At 43.0% G+C, this 21,662-nt stretch overlaps 1 protein-coding gene across 3 annotated transcripts in view; it reads left to right on the top strand.

Moving 5' to 3' along the window:
- OSBPL1A (oxysterol binding protein like 1A) overlaps window positions 1–21,662 on the top strand; it is a 145,159-nt gene that overhangs the window by 7,018 nt on the left and 116,479 nt on the right. For 2 of the 3 annotated variants that reach the window (XM_083187505.1, XM_083187506.1), the window contains exons 2-9: window positions 3,349–3,471; window positions 5,586–5,671; window positions 8,591–8,665; window positions 9,068–9,179; window positions 13,456–13,541; window positions 15,100–15,244; window positions 15,388–15,455; window positions 15,532–15,576. In XM_083187505.1, coding sequence (XP_083043631.1) covers window positions 3,351–3,471; window positions 5,586–5,671; window positions 8,591–8,665; window positions 9,068–9,179; window positions 13,456–13,541; window positions 15,100–15,244; window positions 15,388–15,455; window positions 15,532–15,576 — 738 coding nt within the window. In that variant the 5' untranslated portion in view covers window positions 3,349–3,350. Of the gene's footprint in view, window positions 1–3,348; window positions 3,472–5,585; window positions 5,672–8,590; window positions 8,666–9,067; window positions 9,180–13,455; window positions 13,542–15,099; window positions 15,245–15,387; window positions 15,456–15,531; window positions 15,577–21,662 lie in introns of those variants that run through there. The other variant, XM_083187507.1, reaches the window with a different exon arrangement.

Raw genomic sequence — 21,662 nt, 5'->3', positions numbered from 1 at the left:
GAGTAATCTCCACTATGCTAAGAGCGAGGAAGGCTTCCTCGGCGAGGGCTTATCGTGTTTGGAGGGCCTACTTTATTTGGTGTAGGACTCGCCACTTCAATCCTAAGTCTTACCGCCTGGCTCGGATTCTATCTTTCTTACAGAAGGGCCTGGAGGCTGGATTGCGCTTATCTACCTTGAAGGTTCAAGTCTCTGCTTTGTCCATCTTGTTTCGCCGAAGATTAGCACTTTTGCGGGATGTCTGCACATTCCTGTAGGGGGTTTTGCACATCCAGCCTCCCTTTGTTCCCCCGGTTGCTCCTTGGGACCTTTCACTTGTGCTATCTGCGCTTCAGAAACCTCCATTCGAGCCTTTGTGGTCAGTGGACCTGTGTTGGCTCACCAGGAAAACGGTTTTCTTATTGGCAATAGCATCAGCTCGGAGGGTGTCCGATCTGTCTGCCCTGTCTTGTAAGTCCCCTTTCCTGGTTTTACATAATGACCGGGCGGTCCTTCGTACCGTCCCTTCTCACTTACCAAAGGTGGTGTCCAGTTTCCACGTTAACCAGGAAATCGTGGTTCCGGCCTTTCAGGGGTCAGATGCGTCTCCGGATCAAACCTCCTTGGATGTTGTCCGGGCGTTGCGCATCTATGTGCGCCGCTCTCGGTCCTTTCGCAAGTTGGACTCTCTCTTTGTGCTGTATGGCTTTCAAAAGTGGGGATGGCCGGCCACTAAACAGACTATTGCCCGCTGGCTTCGTTCTGTCATCAGGCAGGCATACCTGGGCGCCTCCCTTCCGGTTCCGGCTGGTATCCGGGCACATTCCACCAGGTCTGTGGGGGCGTCTTGGGCTTTTCGGGGCGGTGCAACAGCTGAGCAAATTTGCATAGCTGCGACATGGTCGTCGGCTGCTACTTTCTTGCGTTTTTACGCTTTTGATACGTTTGCCTCCCAGGACTCTGCCTTTGGGCAGAGTGTGTTGGCTGCGGCACAGGCGCGTCCCCACCCATAGGTGGCTGCTTTAGGACGTCCCACTGTAAAGCTGTGGCCCCTGATGTCTCCCGAAGGAGAAAATTAGATTTATGTCTTACCTGGTAAATCTCTTTCTTCAAGGACATCAGGGGCTACAGGGATCCCTCCCTGCCGCGCCTGCTTCAGTTACGTTAAAGTTACATTTCACTGGTTATATTACTCCTCTGTTTTGGGAGCATTTTATGTGAACGAAATGAGGGAGTGGTGCAAGGCCAATCACCATGGGTGAGATGTAATAAGGGGCTATTTATTTTTCATTCATTTTTTGGGGGTTCAAAAACTTCCAACATCGTTGTTTGGTCGTGACCAAAAAAATCGCACAGTACAAATTACATCTACATGTTTTCTCATTGAAAACCTTAAAATCGAAATGTAATAGGGTGTGCTTTTTCACACCCTAAACATTACCAAAAATCACACTAAAAATAGACCTACTTCTGGCAGGCAAGTTTGACAGAACCATGCTCAGATCAGTAAGAACTTTGGGATTTTTTAACTGGTCCTGGTTTTCCAAATACAGGGGGAAATATTGATGGGGTCCAAAAATATACAGATAGGTTAATTGGCTTCCAACAAAATGAACCCTAGGTTGTCTGTGTGCATGTACATGTGGTAGGAAATATAGATTGTAAGCTCCACTGGGACAGGGACTAGTGTGAATGTTCAACTCTGCAAAGCGCTGCGGAATATGTGTGCACTATATTGTTAATAAATAAATCAATATGTAAGAAGCTAGCATCGGGCTCATGGACCTGTCCTGATTCTAATAATACAGGGGATAAAAAGAGTGGGGGTCCCCTCTATTTTGGAACCAGCATCGGGCTCCAACAGCCAGTGGTGTAAGGCCACAGCCGGGGGACTATTTTTATGCAAGTTCCCCTGGCCGAAACATCCCCACCTTGGCTGGTCAGACCTGAACGGAATCCCTGGGGATGTGGTGACCCACCATTAAAGGGGTCCCCCTCGAGGCTTCACCCATTCAAGGCTGAAACTCGGGGCTGTCCCCGGCACTCCTTGGCTGTGGGTGCCTGGCTTTTATTTTGGTTGTAAAACTAGAATAATAAAATAACATTGGTTTTGTGCTGTAGAACTTAAAGTCCCTGCAATCCTCACAGCATGAATGGACCTGGAAAACCACAAGTCCCAGCATGTGAGGCATGAAAAGGCTGGCAGGGACTTGTAGCCCCACAGCATGAACAATACAGTGACCGCAAGATAAACACATACACGCACCTTGAAAAGGAAGCGGTACATCTGTCAGAACAGACTTAGGTCTACAGTCATTAGGTCGACCCCGGAAGGTCGACTGGCCCCAAGGTCGACAGGGTTAAAGGTCGACATTGGTCAAGGTCGACATGACTTAAGGTCGACATGGGCCAAGGTCGACATGGGTTTAGGTCGACAGTCATTAGGTCGACATGAGTTTTTCACCTTTTTTTTAGCCGAATGTCGACACAGTCGACATGGACACAGTTGGAGTTGCACCGCATCCCCTCGTATCGCTCGCAATGCTTCGGGCACACTATTTTATTCTCCCACCACGACCTAGTGGATGGTAGGGCATGAAATACTGCCTGTCGGCACATGTCGGATCAAAAAAAAGTGAAAAAACTCATGTCGACCTAATGAGTGTCGACCTTGGCCGATGTCGACCTTGGGGCCAGTCGACCTTCCGGGGTCGACCTAATGACTGTCGACCTAAGTCTGATCTGACAGATGACCACTTCCCCTTGAAAACTACATACGTTCTCCCACACCCCCCTTCTCCTGTAGCACTCCAAGGGTAAAATAGCAAACCGCTACACCTAGACTAATACACTTGAAGAGCCCCATGTGTGCATCCTTTTTTGTTTTTTAATAACTTCCAATAAAATCTAAGTAAATTCACTTTCAAGTTACAGAGTTCATTCTAGCACCCTGTATCTTTTAAAACCTGTGCAGTTCCTGTTCCCTGTTTGGGGTGTCGCTGTCTGCTGCAAAGTTCTAATATCAGGCCACACTATGCTAGATGCACCATAGAAGAGAGTTGCACCCCAGGCAGGTGATCTTTTCACAATGCTGAACCAACATACTTGAAGAGCCACATGTGTGTAACCTCGCATGCGGCTCTTCCTCCTCAAGCAATCAGGGCTGAGCTCCCCACTTGATTGGTTGTAGCCATCTCCACAGAGATGGCTACATCCAAACATGGCTGAGTTCAGCATTTTCATATGGAATGATTATAATGATTTGTTACACCATTAACCAAAATGAAATCTAATTACGAAGCTGTTTTCCATTGTATAGGACTTCATTTTGTGACAAATCCTTGCTAACCTGCATTTATTTCCTTCCAGAAATGAACAGTGATGCAGAGGAACAACTCCTTCACGATGCGCGAAATGGAAACAAGGAGGAAGTCCGAGAACTACTAGAATGTTGCAAAAAAGGGCAAATTGTGGTTAATCTTGATTGCAAAGGCAAATCAACTTCTCTGATTTCATGCACTGTGAATGTACTTTGGTTTTTAATATTGTGCACAGTAGTTATTGCAGAAATCTTTCCAGCACCTTCTAAGTGGCCCAGTTTTAGTACACAGTGAGCATGCACAAGCTTCTGGGCTGGAAGCTGGGATAGTTTTGGATTTCACAGAGCCTTGTGACTTCTCCACATGTGTCTTTGTTTAGTTCCATTATTGACTCTGCCAAGCAGAATATCTCCAGCTATTTGCCTTGCCTTAACTATAAACCGAATCCTACAGAATATGTATTAGTGTAAAACGTCTCAAGACGTGACCAGTAGAACTCTTGCTTAACAAATAGTGTTATCTTCACTTTTGCAGGATAAAAATGCCCCTTTCAGACCGCACTTAAAAACCGGTATTTTGCAGATTTTTAACCGTTTTAAAACGGTAATCTGTGCGGCCTGAAAGGTGCAGAACCACTTTACCGTTTTACAAAAGCCGTTTTTGTAAAACGGTTAAAATGGAGGGTCCTACCCGTTTCTGACCCGGTATTTTGGCATCAAAATCGGGTCTGAAACAGTATTTAGGACCCAGCCAATGAGCTGGGTCCTAAATTCAGCGGAGTGAATATTTAGTGAGCGCTCATTAAATATTCATAGCACTGGAGCAAAATGGCTGACCCATAGGAAAACCTGTTTAAAAAAACTGTCTTTCGTATGGGGGCAGCCATTTTCCCGAAAGTCCTTTTTCTTATAAGCAGCCTCCTGCTTATAAGGGGGGGTCTTAAACACATTGGGGGGGGGGGTGTTCTTAAACACATTGGGCGGGGGATGTTAACCCGCGGAGGGGACCTGACGACCGCGCTTAAGACCGCACTGGCTTTGACCTGGTATTTGGAAAGTTTCCGAAAACGGGTCTGCCAGTGTCCAAAAACGGCACTTAACCGGTAATATACTGTTTAAGAGATGCGGTTTTACCTGGCAGACCCGTTTTTGGAAACTTTCAAATACAGGGTCAAAGCCAGTTATGCAGTCTGAAAGCAGCATAAGTGAGATGTATCAAACCTTGGACAGAGAAACCGAAGCTGGCCATAGAAACTAATCAAGTTGTGGTATTTTCTAAACTGCACTTGTGCAAGCAGGGGGGTTCTGAGGGGAACGTTTCTCAAAGCTTGTGCTGATGGTGCCCATAGCATCGAATCGTATTCTATTTTTAGAAGCTCTAGTAAATTTTCCCCTGAGCACCAACACATGGAGATAGATTATATCAGGGCTTGGCAATTGCGGCCCTCCAAATGTTGAGGAACTACACATCCCAGGATGCTTTGCATTAGTTTTGCTATGTGGCCATGCTGAAACTGATGCAAGGCATGCTGGGATGTGTAGTTCCTCAACATTTGGAGGGCCGCAATTGCCCAGCCCTGGATTATATGGTCCTATGGCTAGAGTTCGGGGCCCCTGCCCCCTTGCAGCTATGTACGGTAGGTAACGGGTCAGTGAGGAGGTGGAGCCAATGTTACATCATTCTCATAGAATCACTTAATCTTGGCTCTGCCCCCAACAACTCTGAAATTGTGTGATTCTGCTGTAGGGGGTGGGGCCTAAGAGTATTTGTATGTATGTGGTCATTTGTTTGGGTATCCTGATGATAGTACAACAGTGTCTAAATAAATAGTCAATAGATTGACATGCACAAGCAGCGTTCCACCTATTGAATGTCCACCTTGTGTCGGTGTCCATCTTTTGGTTTCAACCAGTTAACTATCTAGACATTGTAGGACTTTTAATCCTAAACCTGTGTGTGTGTGTGTGTGTGTGTGTGTGTGTGTGTGTGTGTGTGTGTGTGTGTGTGTGTGTGTGTGTGTGTGTGTGTGTGTAGGACTTTTAATCCTAAACCTTTGTGTGTGTATATATGTGTATCATCCAGTGTCTTATATAAAACCGCCAGAGAGCAACAAGTACTCGGCCTCTAAGCTATATGCTTTAACTATGGTCACATCAGGCTTTGCTGCCAGCGTATGATGGGACTCCTCAGCTGAAGAACCACATATCGCCTACAGTAGTCCTGATGTATAGTATTCATATCCAATAAAGACATTCCACAAGGTAACAGTTCTTCATTTGTTTCTAGGTACAAGTAAGTCTAATTTGGGATGGGCACCTCTTCACCTTGCGTGTTATTTTGGACACCGAGAAGTAGTAGAAGATTTATTGAAGGTAAGTCCAATATTTATGAGCAATGTGTAGGTACAGGTTGGGTATCCCATATCCGAAATATTCCCAAAACCGTAGGTAGAGACCGTAGCTCACAATACATTTCTATATTTAGCCAGAAAGGCTTTAATATGGGGACCAAATGGTTGGAGTAAACCAGTTAATGTAATTGTTGGGCTTGATTGATTTTGTCAATATAACTTGCGGTCCTTGTACCCATCAATATATAAAGTAATACCTGAAGTGGGCTTTATGAGTTTTGCTAACCTACTGTATATGATATTCCCTCTCTCGCACTCCAATTGTTTTCAGCAGTCTATAGATTGCTTTAGCAATTATGCCACATGTTATTAGTGATAATGTTTCATTGCTTATGTTATGTATTTTTATCTGAATGAATAAAACCACACACCATGCTGTTTTTCTTTTGTTGTTTGTTGGTTTATTGCATGTACTTTGTTTATCTTTGTGCATTTTCAAAAATGCATTAAAACCGCATTATTGAAAAAAAAAAAAAACTTCATACTGTAGCTAAATCCCCAATCTGAGGCCATTCAATACTGCTGGCAACTGTTGTCATCATCCTCATTAGTGTGCATTGCTGCGGCATTGCAGTTTATGTGGCTTTAACAGGTGTATGTATCTGTGATCAGTTGTGTAAATACACCCTTACAGAATTCATCTTACTGTGTATTAGAACTCTGTGCAGCCTCTCCAGTATCTAGGTTGCACATGTCAAATTCACATGAATATATGGTTGATTTTCTGGGAAGGTTTGGAGCCTATTGGTGTATATCACGCTACTGGCATTCAGTACAACATAGCATCAGCCTCTGTCTCTAGGTTGCTCTCCAGAAGTATTTTTCTTTTGCTTCAAGTGGCACACTTTGATGTCACTGGTGTTCATCCATCCATTGCAATAAACTTGACAATTGTGCAGATATCAAGTACCAAATATAGTTATAGGATGAAGTTGGCTGCCGCCTCTTGTAGGCTCACCTGAGAATCAAATGTTAAGAGAAAGCTAATAAAATAAAAAAAGACAAGGGGGTAGTATTGTCACTTTAATTTCCATATTGTCCCTTCATTGTCTCTCGCAATAATTGGACATATATTAAATATTCATTTATATTTATCACTTTCTAAAATATCTTCAAACAGATGTGTCCTCCTACATCCTTGCTGCAGTCACATAAAATGGCATTTATAGACTTGTTAGCGGCGAGCTACTTTTTGCTTGACTTTTTACATCATTCACATCGCTATGCATATACAGACAGGCCCACGTACATATATCCTACTTTCACATTTAAAGAGCACTTCTAGTTGCACCATACCATGGCACAAATGTTTAGTGTCAGTCTTCGTCTTTGTCACTTTTTCCTGGAATACAGTGTAACATTCCATTTCTTACACAGATAAAATGGCAGTCACTCACTGAATAAAATGAGAATAAGACTCTGTTTAACAGTTGCAAATAAAAACACTTACCGCTACAGAGTCACGCGAGGCTCATGCGTTCTGTTTAATGCAACTGGTATCTCATGGAGGATAGATCTATGTAGGATGCATAAGCAGCTGCTGATTAAAATGATATGCTGCATGCCTATGTTCTGTGTGTGACCGTGGCTTTATCTTTTGTGGAAAACACTGTAATGTAGCATTTTTGTATGCAGATTTAACCCAGTTGCATACAGAATAAATTTAAATCAGCAGCAGCTGCTTATGCGTTGACAAGACAGAGATAGGAAGAATGTCTGTAATAGGTGCACTGAAGAAAAAGGGTCAATAGAAATTAACTTTTATTAGTGTCTGTTTTAAAATTCAGCGATATTTTAAAACAATAGGGAACGTGAAAAACATATGAAAGAGTTTTCACGTGGGCGAGCATGTCCAAGTGTCACTCATGTAATGCATTTTAATCTGTTTAGCTTAATCATTGTTGCGCCTCATTGATCCCTTTTGTCCCAGTTGTTTGACAACAAATGGCTTCACCCAACCACTAACCACGAGTGAAAGGTTTGTGAGTTATCATTCATATTCTCTGACAAATGGCCAGAAAATCACAAATTATGCTATTGTATGTAAACTTGTGAGCACAACTGTAGATATACAAACGTAATATAATATAACAATAAGAAGGTTTCCAAACAAAACGTATACCAGCTCATACTTCCAGTGCCTGACAGTATTTCCTTTTTTTTTTTTGCTTATGCGTTGACCCAAAAAGACACCCAACATTAGCAGAGTTCTGTATATGTATAAATGTGCAACTGCATATTACATAGCTGTTTGGGTTTAAATGTAAGTGAGAAGAGCCACAACAGAATAACCTTGTGTAAAACTATAGAGATTTTTATTTTTAATTTTTTATTGCTCACTTAATGAAAGCTTAAAAGGAATGTAGAATTGAGCCGTATTCTCTAAATGTATACACATATACTGTTATGTAAAACAAAACATTTATAGAATATACGTTTTAAAATCCCCTGTGACATGGCTCTGCGTTATCATCTACTACAGGCCTTGCCAACCTGTGGCTCTCCAGCTGTTGTGAAACTACAAGTCCCAGCATGCATTGCCACTATTTACTGTTTTAGGGTGTACACACAGTCTGATTTTGTCTATTTTCCTATTTGTTTTTGTTTATAATTGAAGGCTTTTGTTTCGATCCTGATGCGCGGCATCGAAATCGAATAGATAAATAGACTTTACAGGCAAGACTATATAGTACAGGTCTGTACTGTAAAGTCTAAAGCGAATGTGTCCGCAGCACCACGAGATTCAATCCCAATCCAAGGTACATTGCACCATGTGTACACCATTTATGTAATCTAGATGGTATTAAGATATTGTCTCCTAGTTGGTATTAAGATATTGCTATCCCAGACTTGTAACTCCCCCATTGTTTTATTTTGGCAGGCTGGAGCAGAAATTAATGTTCTAAACGACATGGGGGACACTCCTTTACACCGAGCTGCCTTTACTGGACGTAAGGTGAAAAGCATGCTTTCTGGCTGCAGCTGTCGTACATCTTACTAATAAGCTATACATGCAGTGCATACCAAACTTAAAAAGTTTAAAAACTAAACATTATTTTGAATGTCCAGATTCTAGTTTTATTGACTTTCTTTAGGAAACCCAGAAGTCCATTTGTACTGCTCGGTAACCATTTGTTGCAACAGTGCCAATATTGATCAAATGTTTGCATAAATAGTTTACCATTAATTGTATCATTGTTGCATCCCATTTATAATAGAAAATACTATTGTACTGTGTAAAAGAAATGGAGTTGGAGACCTTACTGCCTTTTAATAATGTTTTAATACCGTAACCTTTATTGATGCTTTTTTCAGACCATTTTTGCTAATCATAGCTTCTTTTAATTTCATTGATTAGGAGTTGGTGATGTTATTGTTGAAGTCCAATGCAGATGCCACCATTATAAATGGAGAAGGACAAACAGCTGGGGATGTGGCACAGGACAAGGAGGTTAAGACCATGTTAGAAGGTAAGAGTCACTATATTTTATACAGAGTAAATTGAGAGTCCTTGTAGATGCCACTTTAATTGCATATTGCCACCACCAAGGTATTACGATTCTGTTCTATTTTAGTCCAACAATAAAAATAATGTTCTAATGAATCAAAAGCATCTTGTTTTACCTTTTTTTTTTTGTTTATATAGATAGATAGATAGATAGGTGTGTGTGTGTGTGTGTGTATATATATATATATATATATATATATATATATATATATATATATATATATATATATATATATATTTATGGAATGGGATCATTCGTCAGACTGCATTTAGGTCTACAGTCATTAGGTCGACTGGAAGGAAGGTCGACCTGACTTAAGGTCGACATGGGCCAAGGTCGACATGACTTAAGGTCGAATTTGCATAAAGGTCGACATGAGGAAGGTCGACTGGTCATAAGGTCGACATGGGTTTTTCACTGTTTTTTGATCCGAATGTCGACACAGTTGGCAATGAGAATCGGACCCTCGCATCGCTCGCTATGCTTCGGGCACGGTGCCTCGCTGCGCTCGGCACACTATTTTATTCTCCCACCACGCCCTAGTGGATGGTAGGGCATGAAATGCCGCCTGTCGGCACATGTCGGCTCAAAAAACAGTGAAAAACCCATGCTCGACCTTATGACCAGTCGATCTTCCTCATGTCGACCTTTATGCAAATTTGACCTTAAGTCATGTCGACCTTGGCCCATGTCGACCTTAAGTCAGGTCGACCTTCCTGCCAGTCGACCTAGTGTGGTCGACCTAATGACTGTAGACCTAAATGCAGTCTGACGAATGACCGCATCCTATATATATAGATAGATAGATAGATAGATGTATATGTAGTGTACATTTATAAAATAGGTTTTTGTACTTAAGTTAAATTCTTTTCTCAAAATCCATTGTGGGACACCGGAGAAACCAAGGGCATAGAAAGCAGCTCAGGGCTGAGCACTGTATATTTACTGCAGAATGCTCCCGCTCCTCCTCTAATTACCTGGTGGCTGCCTGATATTTCAGTTCTGGCCAGGTGTGCAGACTGAGACAGAGATGGAAACATCACTGTCTGTTTTTAACAATGCTAACAGTAGAAGGAACCAGGAACAAGAACAGAATAAATGTAGAGCAGTGGTTCTCAACCTTGGTCCTCAGGACCCCCCCCAACAGTTCACGTTTTCAAGGTATCCACACAGAATCACAAGTGAAGTAATAAGCCCCACCTGTGGATCTTTTAAAATGTGTCAGTGAATAATCAGTGCACCTGCCGGGTGACCTGGAAAACTTTAACTTTTGGGAGGCCTGTGGACCAAGGTTGAGAACCACTGATGTAGAGGGAAGGAGTCAACTTTCCTTTAATAGAAAATTAATTAACCTAAGTATTAAAATCCAATTTTCTCAGAACAACCAAGAGGTTCACTCCAATTTGGTGATCTTCACCGTCCCCTTTTTATCTCACATGTTTTTCTTTATTAAATTTCCATTTACATACATCCCTATTAAAGGGAAGGAAAAAAATTAACATAATATTGGGGTACAGAAAAAAAAGGGGTACATTCCAGGGGTATACAATACAATATTCATTACACCTCAGTATAGTTTTCACTATTACTTTAGGGGTCATCCTGTCCACCTTCCACAACTATTTTTCCTGACGTTCTAATGATTTAATTTCCCTTCTAAGCCAGCCTACCTCCTTTACTTTGTTCGAGTAAATTTAATTTTTCCTGGTCAGTTCTAATTTTACATCTGAGTCTCTCTCTCTTTTTAATAGTCCTGCTTTAAAGTAAACTTGGCATATTCCCAAAGTAATTTATCTGATCATTTTTGTTCTGAAAACTTCTTGTTCTTGTTGGCATCATATGTAGCTAACAAATTATTGGTCCTGCATAAACCTTCAGTTTTATGGACCTAGAGAACAATGTTCTGACAAACTACAATCCTTTGGTTGACCGTAACGATGTCAACCATCATAATATAAATGGTTCTGATGTCTACATTGTTAAAATTCCATCATGTCAACATTTTATCATTGTTTACATGATGGATGTACATATAGTGAATGTTGACATGGCAGTTGCACAAGCCAAGTTTATGTGGAGTAGAAATCCAAACCTAATGTTGGAGTTCTACAAATGACTTGCCGACATTTCAGATGTCATAACTGTTGACCTTATGAATGGCGAGTGTGTCCCAGCACTGTATCTGGAGCTCTGGTGGTCCCTACATTGCTTGTGGTGGAAATGGCGGTACTTGTGTAGTTTCACGGTGCCACTTACGTAGTCAATGTAGTGTCCCTGTCAGCAATAGCCTCATGTTCCCGTAGTCAGCTTGTGTCTGCGACTGTGTGTACGTTCGCAACAAACCGGAGCTTTCGCAGTTAGCAAAGTCAGTCAGCATTACGCAGTTAGTGTAGTCGTTCAGCGTTACACAGTTAGCACGCTCCAAGCTCGTTTTACGCGTCTCCTCGCAGGGCTTGCCACGCTTTGGGGGCGGTGGCTCCCTGTGCTTGCCACACTTTATAAAATTAACTCCACGCCGACGTGGATAGTGTGGGTATGAACAGGTCAGCTCGCCACGCTTAGTGCTGACGTGGATAGTGTGGGTATGAACAGGTCAGCTCGCCACGCTTAGTGCTGACGTGGATAGTGGGGTTTCAAATGGAGGCATTTGCCAGTGTGTAACATGCAGCACTGGCAAATGCGTCTTTTATTGTGCATGAGACGTACTTGCACCTGCACCCCCCCTTTTTGCATTTCGCATGCTCTACCGAACCCCTAACCCTGTCAGTCTCCCTGAAGCAGACACCGGCAGGGTTGCCGTACCCTGCCGCAAGAATTACTGAGACGCACAAGTGTAGGAGGCGCTCGTGCGTCTCAGGCAGATGGAGTGCCTCTCTGCCGGCGCCCGAATGATTGCCTCTACACTGGCGTCCGCTAGCACAGGGGATCTGGCGGTTACCGGTGCTGTGTGAGAGATGCTCACTAGGCTTGCCGGGGACAAAGCTGCAGCTCGCAGGGACAGTCCGGTGACTACTCTGCCTGATGGGGACACTATGCTGACTACGCAGGGCTGCGGCTGGGACACTACGCCAACTATGCTAGGTAGCCGTTGGACTATGCTGACAGCGTAGCATTAGGTGGCGCCGTGAAACTACTCAAGTACCGAAATGGCATCCCCCACGCAACCGCACTTCAGACATCCAACTGCAGCAAAGTTCAAAAGCAGATGGAAAATTATTAATCCAAGGGACAGATCTCTTAAACCTATAGAAAGAATAAAGTGGAAGGGGAAAATGCACCAGTCAATCGTCTCCTGTCAAGTACAGATGGGGCCAGCCCCATCGTTGCTGGCGTATCGCCAGACACCTGGATCTGGCGGCTCATCAGAGTTTGAAAATTGACAGTTAGCTGATTGGCTGTTGCGTTATCATCTTACACTTTATCACTTCACCAGGCTTAATACATCTGCAAAAAACAATAAATGGTAAAGACAACCGAGCAATAAATCTGGTTACAAGCAACCTATGTATACTGGTGAGAACACCAACTTTCCTCCAAACCTTGAAACCACCAATAATACAAATAGAGCCATTTTCATTCATCCCGACAGCGTGTCGTGTCATCCCGCCTTGGCACGCGTGAGCATCTCACATGCTCGCATGTCCCATTGTCACAAACAGAGCACGCAAATGTCTCCCGCATGTGCACGTCCCATTCTCAGTGAATGGCGCACCGAGATGAGAAGCGTGCTGTCAGGTTGAATGCAAATGGCTCCATCTGTATGTATATTTGGCGCAGAGACCCTGAAAGGATGTGGTGAGTATATTCCTGAACAAGATTCTGGTGACAGAATTTTACCCTGATTAAATTCAGGTTGACATCATAGAACAATTCTAGAGTGGTATACATATAATGTATTTCATATTGTTAAAACTGATCAATTATTTTATTTATTTTTTAAACTGTGGCTTTACTAATGGGTCCGGACTGCACCAAGCGACCCCATTTAAGGGAGTAACACCAAAACAAGAGCAGAGGATGAATAGACGCACATAGCATCTACATTGTCTGGCCAGTGTCTCTGGAGGCAGCCCAACATCTCTACGAGTGCTATGCATGCCCAACGATGCCACTGACTCTAACATTTAGCATATACTCAATAAAATGAAATGTATATCATGCATTTAAAACTAGAACCAGGGGGATTTTTTAAGTATATTAATTAAATTCTACTATAATTCTCAAATTGTATTCTTAGCTGCCCAACGGACACAGGAAAGAAAACTGGAAGAGCTACTGTTGCGTGCTGCAAGAGAGGGGGATATCGTAACATTATCCTTACTGGTAAGACTAATAGTAAGTGCTCTAACTCAGGCATGTCCAAACTATGGCCCACCAGCTGTTGGGAAACTACAAGTCCCAGCATGCCTTGCCATAGTTTTAGCATTTCCCTAAAAGTAAACCTGTGGCAAGGCATGATGGGACTTGTAGTTTCACAACCGCTGGAGGGCCATAGTTTGGACATGCCTGCTCTAACTTGTCCCAGTTATTATCGGTCTAATATATGTGCACACTTTGTTAAGTAAAGTAAAATACAGTATATAATCACATTCTCTATGGATCTGCAAGGACCATTCTCTGTTCAAATAAGCTGGACTTTAGTTAATAGAAGATGTTTTGTAGAATGTGTTACTAACAATAATGGAAGTCTCTCATGTCAAAAACTTGCTAGAAAGATAAAAAGAAGATTTTATGAAATATTCTGAAAAGGCAAAATGGTTATAATTAGTACATTCTAGAAAATTATAGGCCGCTATTCACAACAGCTCCGGTTTTATTTTTTAGGGTAATTTCCCTCTATTAGCTACGTAAAAATAATTTACATACTATTTCTGATTATTTTGTGTACTGTGCAAAGTATACATGTGTAATGACACACATTGGCCCAAATGTTAATAAGTGATAATGTGGAGAGTGACGGAGAGATAAGGTGCCAGCCAAACTGTCATTTCTTAAACAATGGGGCAGATGTATGAATCGGCGTTACCTGCAGTAGCTTCACTATCACTTGTTAAAAGTATCTAATTTCAGTTCGGCTAAATAAATCATTAATATTTTTGAGATATTTGTGTGTGCAGTACTGTGCCCCTTGCCAATGCATTAAAGCCTACATCGGACAAAATTATTCGTTTCACCAGAAAGGGTTACCTCAAAGCAGCCTTTTTTATGAAGGAGGCATGCGCAGGCAGAAAGTCCCAGAGACTCTACAGCTTGTGCGACTGCTTAAAATCCCATGATTACGTGACTCAAAGGAACGGGGTTACATGAGATTCTAAACAGACACCGGCGCAGTAGAGCTGCATCGGCACCAGAAACCTAATAAACAAAATGGACGCAAAGACTTTGTGACAGAGGAATCATACCATAAACAAATTTCGATTAAGTACATGATGGTTCTTTAGGGTTATATGGGTGTCCACAATATTGCGGAGATGCAGGACCCAAAATTTTCAAATCGAAAATTGAGCAAGCTGTGCTGCCTGGGTCCCGGAGAGCCCCCCTCCTTTCCACATTCCTCTGGAGCAGCCAGGGAGACTTTAATCTCTCTGGCTGCTTCCGGCTCCCTGAAAGCTCTCTGCAGGGGTTAAGACTCGCCGCGAGTGGCGGCGAGTCTTAACCACATTGAATAGAGGGAGCAGGAGTGGCAGCGAGCCCTCCGGAACACAGAGAGTGCATGGAGAGCGAAATAAAACGCTCTCCATGCACGGAGAACTTGGTCATTGAATACTGCCCTTTATCACTTATTAAGGTTTAATACATTTACACCATTACTGTCATTTAATCTTAATATTTTAAATGGAAACACAGCATACATTACCTGTAAAGTTTTCTTTGTATTTAGCTTAACAGAGCTAAACCACCTGATATCAACTGCACTGACCAGATGGGTAATACCCCTCTACATTGTGCCGCATATCGTGGGATGAAACCGTGTGCCTTAAAGCTTCTTAAAAGAGGAGCAGACACAAAAATCAGGAATAAAAACAGTAAGTCTTTACATTTAAATGAACTCCATATTCATGAAAGCAGGAGTGGAACAATGAATTTCTCCAAATAAAAGTTACTGAGCTTGTGTGCCCCCTGCCCACAGAGAAAAGTGCTATATGATTGTTCTTTATTTATGTTAAAGACAAAACTCCAGTGGATCTTGCCCAACATATAGAGATAAAGCAAGTTCTCCAGTCCAAGGCTGTAAAGGTGAGACCATGGAGATGTGTATTTAATTTAGTCTTATTGGCTGGCATACAATAATGAATTGTTTATTTATTTTCAGTATATTGTAAAAATCCTCCAGAGATTTGAAGGGCCATTATGCAAGGTATGTGTTTCTCAGTGGTTTTTTTTTTTTTTTCAGTCCTTGTAAAAAAATAGTTTACCAAAAAGTCTTGCGCTGGGTGCACACTAGAGCGACAGATATTTGTTCTGACGTGGGATCGCCTGTACACACTGGAGTGATGTTCATGAAGGACGGAATAAACTCTGTTTCGTTCTCCATTCACTGTGTTTCTAGAGACATTGCTACAGTAGGTCTGATTTGCAGTGCACATTGGGTGCACACAGAGCAATGTGGGTGATATTCCGGTCTGATCCGCCCAACCTGATGGCATATTGCTCAGTGTGTACCCAGCTTTAGAGGTAAGTGACACATTGTGGCTCTGTGCCCACAGATAGCCGATGTGAACAGAGAGATGTATATACAGATGTGCCCCCTCCATTGTTGTCAAACGTGGCACAATGCTTTCATCTTTAATACTGCCAGGGCCCACCTCAGATTACCCATTTTGGTAATCATATGATTACTGCTTACATGTTAGTGTATAGCAGATATCCAGTGGCTGATACTATTAGCAAGGAGGAGAACCTTCAGCTATATGTTAAAGCAGTGGTCAGGAAACAGGGATAAATTATCCCAAATGGGGTCTTAATGAAATTCCTGGGGGTAACGGATGGTTGCACTGCCGAGACACAGCCAGGCTTGAATATGAATCTATATGCATGCCCGGCTGTGTCTATTACTCCCAGGAATTTTATTTAATTGCATATGGAATCTATATATAGATTCTTTATGCATGCCTGGCTGTGTGTTACAGTACTATAGTGTACAAAGACCTGGCGCAGTGTAGTGCGTCAGACCATTGTGTATACCATGCTTCCCTGTGTGATGCCCTGGGCCCCGCCTACAAGCCCGCCCGCTTCTTCAGTAGAGATGACTAGGTGCTGTGCCATACCGCAGCACGCAGTCTGTACTGCAGCTGCGGTGCAGAGTTTCTGTGGTTATGGGCTCCTGTCACGGTAATACCCATCTGTAGTCCAGGGTAAAACATTTGCACAGACTGTCACTATATCATCTTGAAATACTGACACTAATCGTTGCCTGGACGTCTCATTATCAATGGCTATACCACACACAGCCTGGCAGCCATTGATGATGATGATGATTACCATGTATGGCTGTGTGTGGTCCAAATTTTGTACCACACACAGCCATACATCATCGTCGTCGACCGTACTAGCAGGATATATGAACAATTTCTAGGGGTACAATGTGTATTACAATTTGTATGATTTCCTTCTATAGTTACTAAAAGATTCACAAATATATGTGAAACCATTTCCATACCCTGACCATAATAGAGATACAGTATATTGACATCCTAGTTCCATTTCCTGTGCAGAAAACACTATTGTTCTGTTATCAATTCCTTTTTGGTTAAATGTGACTGCATTGTTATACAGTCACATTACTGACATCTTGATTGTGAGAAGTTGTATTCTACAACACAGCAGACACAATACGGTTTAATATATAATCTATTAGAGTGTGAACTGTATCACCCTTGCACATATTAACCCGTTGACTGCCAACATCTCTGTGAGATGTGCAAAATATCCGCTAAAATGCCAGTGTTGCTCACATTTGTTCTAATCCTTTTTTTTTTTTTTTTTTTTTTTTTTTACTTACATTGATGTAAGCTTTTATCGGCAGCCTAATAAGAATGACTTCACCATCGGACAATACAAATCCTGTAAACTTGGCAGCTATGTCAATTTGCTGAGTTTTCAGGCCAAAAAATATGGCCGATCGCGGCCAAAGCCAAATCATACTGATTCATACAGGGGCTCGACCATGATTAGCCACCTTGGTAAATTTCTCTCATGTGCAGTACATGGGTAGGGGTAAATTGACTAACGCTTCTAAAAAAGGAAAAGGGGTGATTTTGCCCATAGCAACCAATACGTTTCAGTCTATTATTTTCTAGGATACAATAAAGAAATACGAGACATAGCTTGGTTGATATGACCAACATCACCTTTTTTATTTTTAGAAGGGTCACCAAATGTATCCCATAGACTGTCTATAGAGTAAAATCTTTCTGTCTAAATGTGAAGAGTCTCTGACCAAGGCTGGCCCGAGCTTGTTTGTTTTTGGTAAATAAATACATATTTTGACGTCCCTTAGTGGAATATACAGTACATCCAGAAAGTAATCACAGCGCTTCACTTTTTCCACTTTATTTTCCACAGCCTTGTTCCAAAATTTTCCCTCAAAATTCTACACACAATGGGGCTTATTCTGGTTCACTCATAAAGGCTAATTCCTTCTCAAATGGACAAAACCATGTGCACTGCAGGGGGGCAGATGTAACATGTGCAGAGAGCATTAGATTTGGGTGAGTTATTTTGTTTCTGTGCAGGGAAAACACAGACTGCTTTATTTTTACACTGCAAAATAGATGTCACTTTGAAGTAAAACCCCACCCAAATCTAACTTTCTCTGCACAAGTTACATCTGCCCCACCTGCAGTGCACATGGTTTTGTCCATTTGAGAAGGAATTTGGCTTTGTGAGTGAACCAGAATAAGGGCCAATACCCCATAATGACAAAATGAGAAAAAAGTATTGGGCACATGTTTGGAGGATACCAGGCCCCACTCATCACCAGGCCAAATGCCATCCCTACAGTGAAGCATGGTGGTTGCAGCATCATGCTGTTGGGATGTTTTTTTTAGAGGCAGGAACTGGTCAGAGGGATAGATGAATGCAGCAATGTACAGAGACATCCTGGATGAAAACCTGCTCCAGAGCGCTCTTGACCTAAGACTGGGACGACGGCTCAGCAGGACAGCAACCCCAAGCACACAGCTAAGATATAAAAGGAGTGGCTTAAGGACAACTCTGTGAATATCCCTGAGTGGCCCAGCCAGAGCCCAGACTTGAATCGGATTGAACATTTCTGAGGAGATCTGACAATGGCTGTGCACCGACGCTTCCCATTCGATCGTATGTAGCTTGAGAGGTGCTGCAAAGAGGAATGGGTGAAACTGCCCAAAGATAGGTGTGCCAAGCTTGTGGCATCACATTCAAAAAGACTTGAGGCTGTAATTGTTGCCAGAAGTGCATCAACAAACTATTGACTAAAGGCTGTGAATACATATGTACATGTGACGTCTTAGTTATTTAATAAAATTAGCAAAAATCTCCTATAAAAGTTGTCAATGAGGGGTATTGTGTGTAGAATTTTGGGGGTGAAAAAAATGAATTTATTCCATCTTGAAATAAGGCTGTACGGATGGTGTAATGGTTAGCATTACTACCTCACAGCACTGAGGTCATTGGTTCAATACCCACCATTGCCCTAACTGTCCAGAGTTCGACTATTCTCCCTATACTTGCATGGGTTTCCTCCCACAATCCAAAAATATACTGGTAGGTTAATTGGCTCCCAACAAAATTAACCCTAGAATGTGTGTTTGTGTGGGGAATATATATTTTAAGCTCCACTGGGGCAGGGACTGATGTGAATGTTCAAATATTCTCTGTAAAGCGCTGCAGAATATGTGTGCGCTATATAAGCAACTGTTAATAAATAAGGCTGTAACGTGACAAAATGTGGAAAAAGTGAAGCATTGTGAATAGTTTCCCAATGCATTGCATAGGGTGTGGCTTCATGGGGAAGGGTGTGGTCACAGAATACTAGCATTGCACCTTGACATTACAACACAAGGTAGAGCCCTTATACATGTTACAACACAGTAGAGCTACTTAAATGTGTTACACCACACAGCAGAGCCTCTTATCCATTTTACAACACGCAGCAGAGCTGCTTATGAACGTTAGAACCAGAAGGAGCACATTGACACAAAAACAGATTGACAGATTGTACAGGGACACACACACACACACACACACTGTACAGGGGGAGCTGGCAGTCATGCAGAGGCAAATGCCCCCCATCTGTCTGCCATAGGGCAGCTCTACCTCCCCCTTGTCACCATTCCACGGTCTCCCTCCCCCTGTTCCCTGGAATTGCTTCCACAACACAGCTTTGCATTTGTCAGAGGAGTATATTCGTGTCCAGGGCAAGCAGCGGGGTTCAGTGTTGGCAATGGTGATTCCGTCACTGACTGCAGCAGCACCCTCTTCAATCTGGTTCTTTATGTTGTTTGAAGTTCAACAGAGGCCACTGAAGAGCCATGATCTTCTTCTACACCTGATAGAGTAGTCTGCTACAGTAGAGAGAATTTTGACCAACTGTGAACTGCTTTTAGGGAGAAAGTACTGACTGTCAGGATCCTGTACAAAACCTTCCAGCTGCAGTGGAAGACTCCTTATTTGTACTGGTTCACCAGCTGCAGTGTGTTGCGCGCATGTAACATTGCAAAGATTACTCTGGCGAACAAGTTTTAAAAAAAATGGGTACTAGTGTATTATCACGGCGCCCCCGATATTAAGTCGTACGACTTTTAATCGCATTGCATGCCATACACCCGATGCACAGCGATGCGATTTAAAATTGTATAAGCCTCCTATACGATTTTAAATTGTATAAGCACCCTAATGGGTGCTTACAATGTTAAATGCACCCCCACGCCACCCCCAGTATGAACGCCAACCCGAAGCGTGCCGAGCGGCGGCGCTACGCGTCCTCCGACTTTTTCATACCCCCACTATCCACGTTGGCGTGGAGTTTATTTTATATAGTGTGGCGAGCCACCGAGCCCGAAGCGTGGCGAGCGGACGAGTATTACTTTACATGGTTTCCGCGTCCCCTCGCGGGGCTCGACGCGCTTCGGGCTCGCTGCGCTCGCCACACTATATAAAATCAACTCCACGCCGACGTGGATAGTGGGGGTATGAAAAGGTTGGAGGACGCGTACCGCCGCCCCTCGCGGGCTCGCCACGCTTCGGGGTCACGTTCATAGTGGGGGTGGCGTGGGGGTGCATTTAACATTGTAAGACCCCATTAGGGTGCTTACAGAATTTAAAATCGCATCGCATTGTATGCCATATACAATGCTATACAATTTTAACATTGTATAACATCGGGGGAAATCTCGTCGCATCGCATACCATCGCATGACTTATGGTCTGCGATGCGATGGGCGCTGTGATAGTACACAAGTACCAAAAAATGTAATGTTCACTGTGACTTTGTAAATGTACATTCATGTGGTCACATGCTTCTACAGCAAGAAAGCTGCATTCTGATAGAGTGCTTAGCAAGTGTTTGTTTTACTTGTGTGTTCACTACCAGCTGCTTAACCCTTTGAGTGGCATCGCCTCTGTGATAGATGTGCAAAATATACGCTAAAAATGCCAGTGTTGCTCACATTTGTTATGTAAATTCAAATAAAAATGTTGTGGAAAAATATTATGGTACTTGTTTCCTAGCACGGCGCCCATCTCGTTGATTGTATGCCTTAAGTTTAAGGCACTTAAGGCATACAATCAACGCGATGGACCCGATTTTGTGTCAATCACGAGCTAATTTGCCGGTTAAAGACAAAATCGCGTCCATCGCGGCCCCTAATAAGGGGCCGCGATGCGACCGACGCGATCAACGAAGATTTTCCCATAGGGAACAATGTAAAATTATTTTTAAAGTGAAAATCGGGTTGATCGCGTCGGTCGCGGGCCATTATAATGGGCCGCGATGCGATCAACCCGATTTTACATAGGTGACAATGTGAAATGGGCCAATATGGCCCATTTCACATTGAATATGGTTAAAAAGTATGTTTAATGCCCCCCCCCCCATTGTTAACACCACCCCACTGTTGACGCCAACCCGAAGCGTGGCGAGCGCAGCGAGCCCACGAGGGGCGGCGGTACGCGCCTACCGACCTTTTCATACCCCTACTATCCATGTCGGGGTGGAGTTGGTTTTATATAGTGTGGCGAGCCACCGAGCCCGAAGCGTGGCGAGCGGACGTGGATACCTGTGAAGCCCGCGAAGGGACGCGGATACGATTCGGGCTCGATGGATCGCTGCGCTCGCCACACTATATAAAATCAACTCCACGTCGACGTGGATAGTAGGGGTATGAAAAGGTTGGAGGACGTGTACCGCCGCCCCCTTCCAATGTAAAAATCGGGTCGATCGCATCGCATGCGATTTGGTTG

This window comes from Crinia signifera, chromosome 5, assembly GCF_055691185.1.
Source record: "Crinia signifera chromosome 5, ASM5569118v1, whole genome shotgun sequence".
Classification (NCBI taxonomy): domain Eukaryota; kingdom Metazoa; phylum Chordata; class Amphibia; order Anura; family Myobatrachidae; genus Crinia; species Crinia signifera.
The sequence above is the reverse complement of the archived record's forward strand: the minus strand, read 5'-3'. Positions and strand labels throughout refer to the sequence as shown.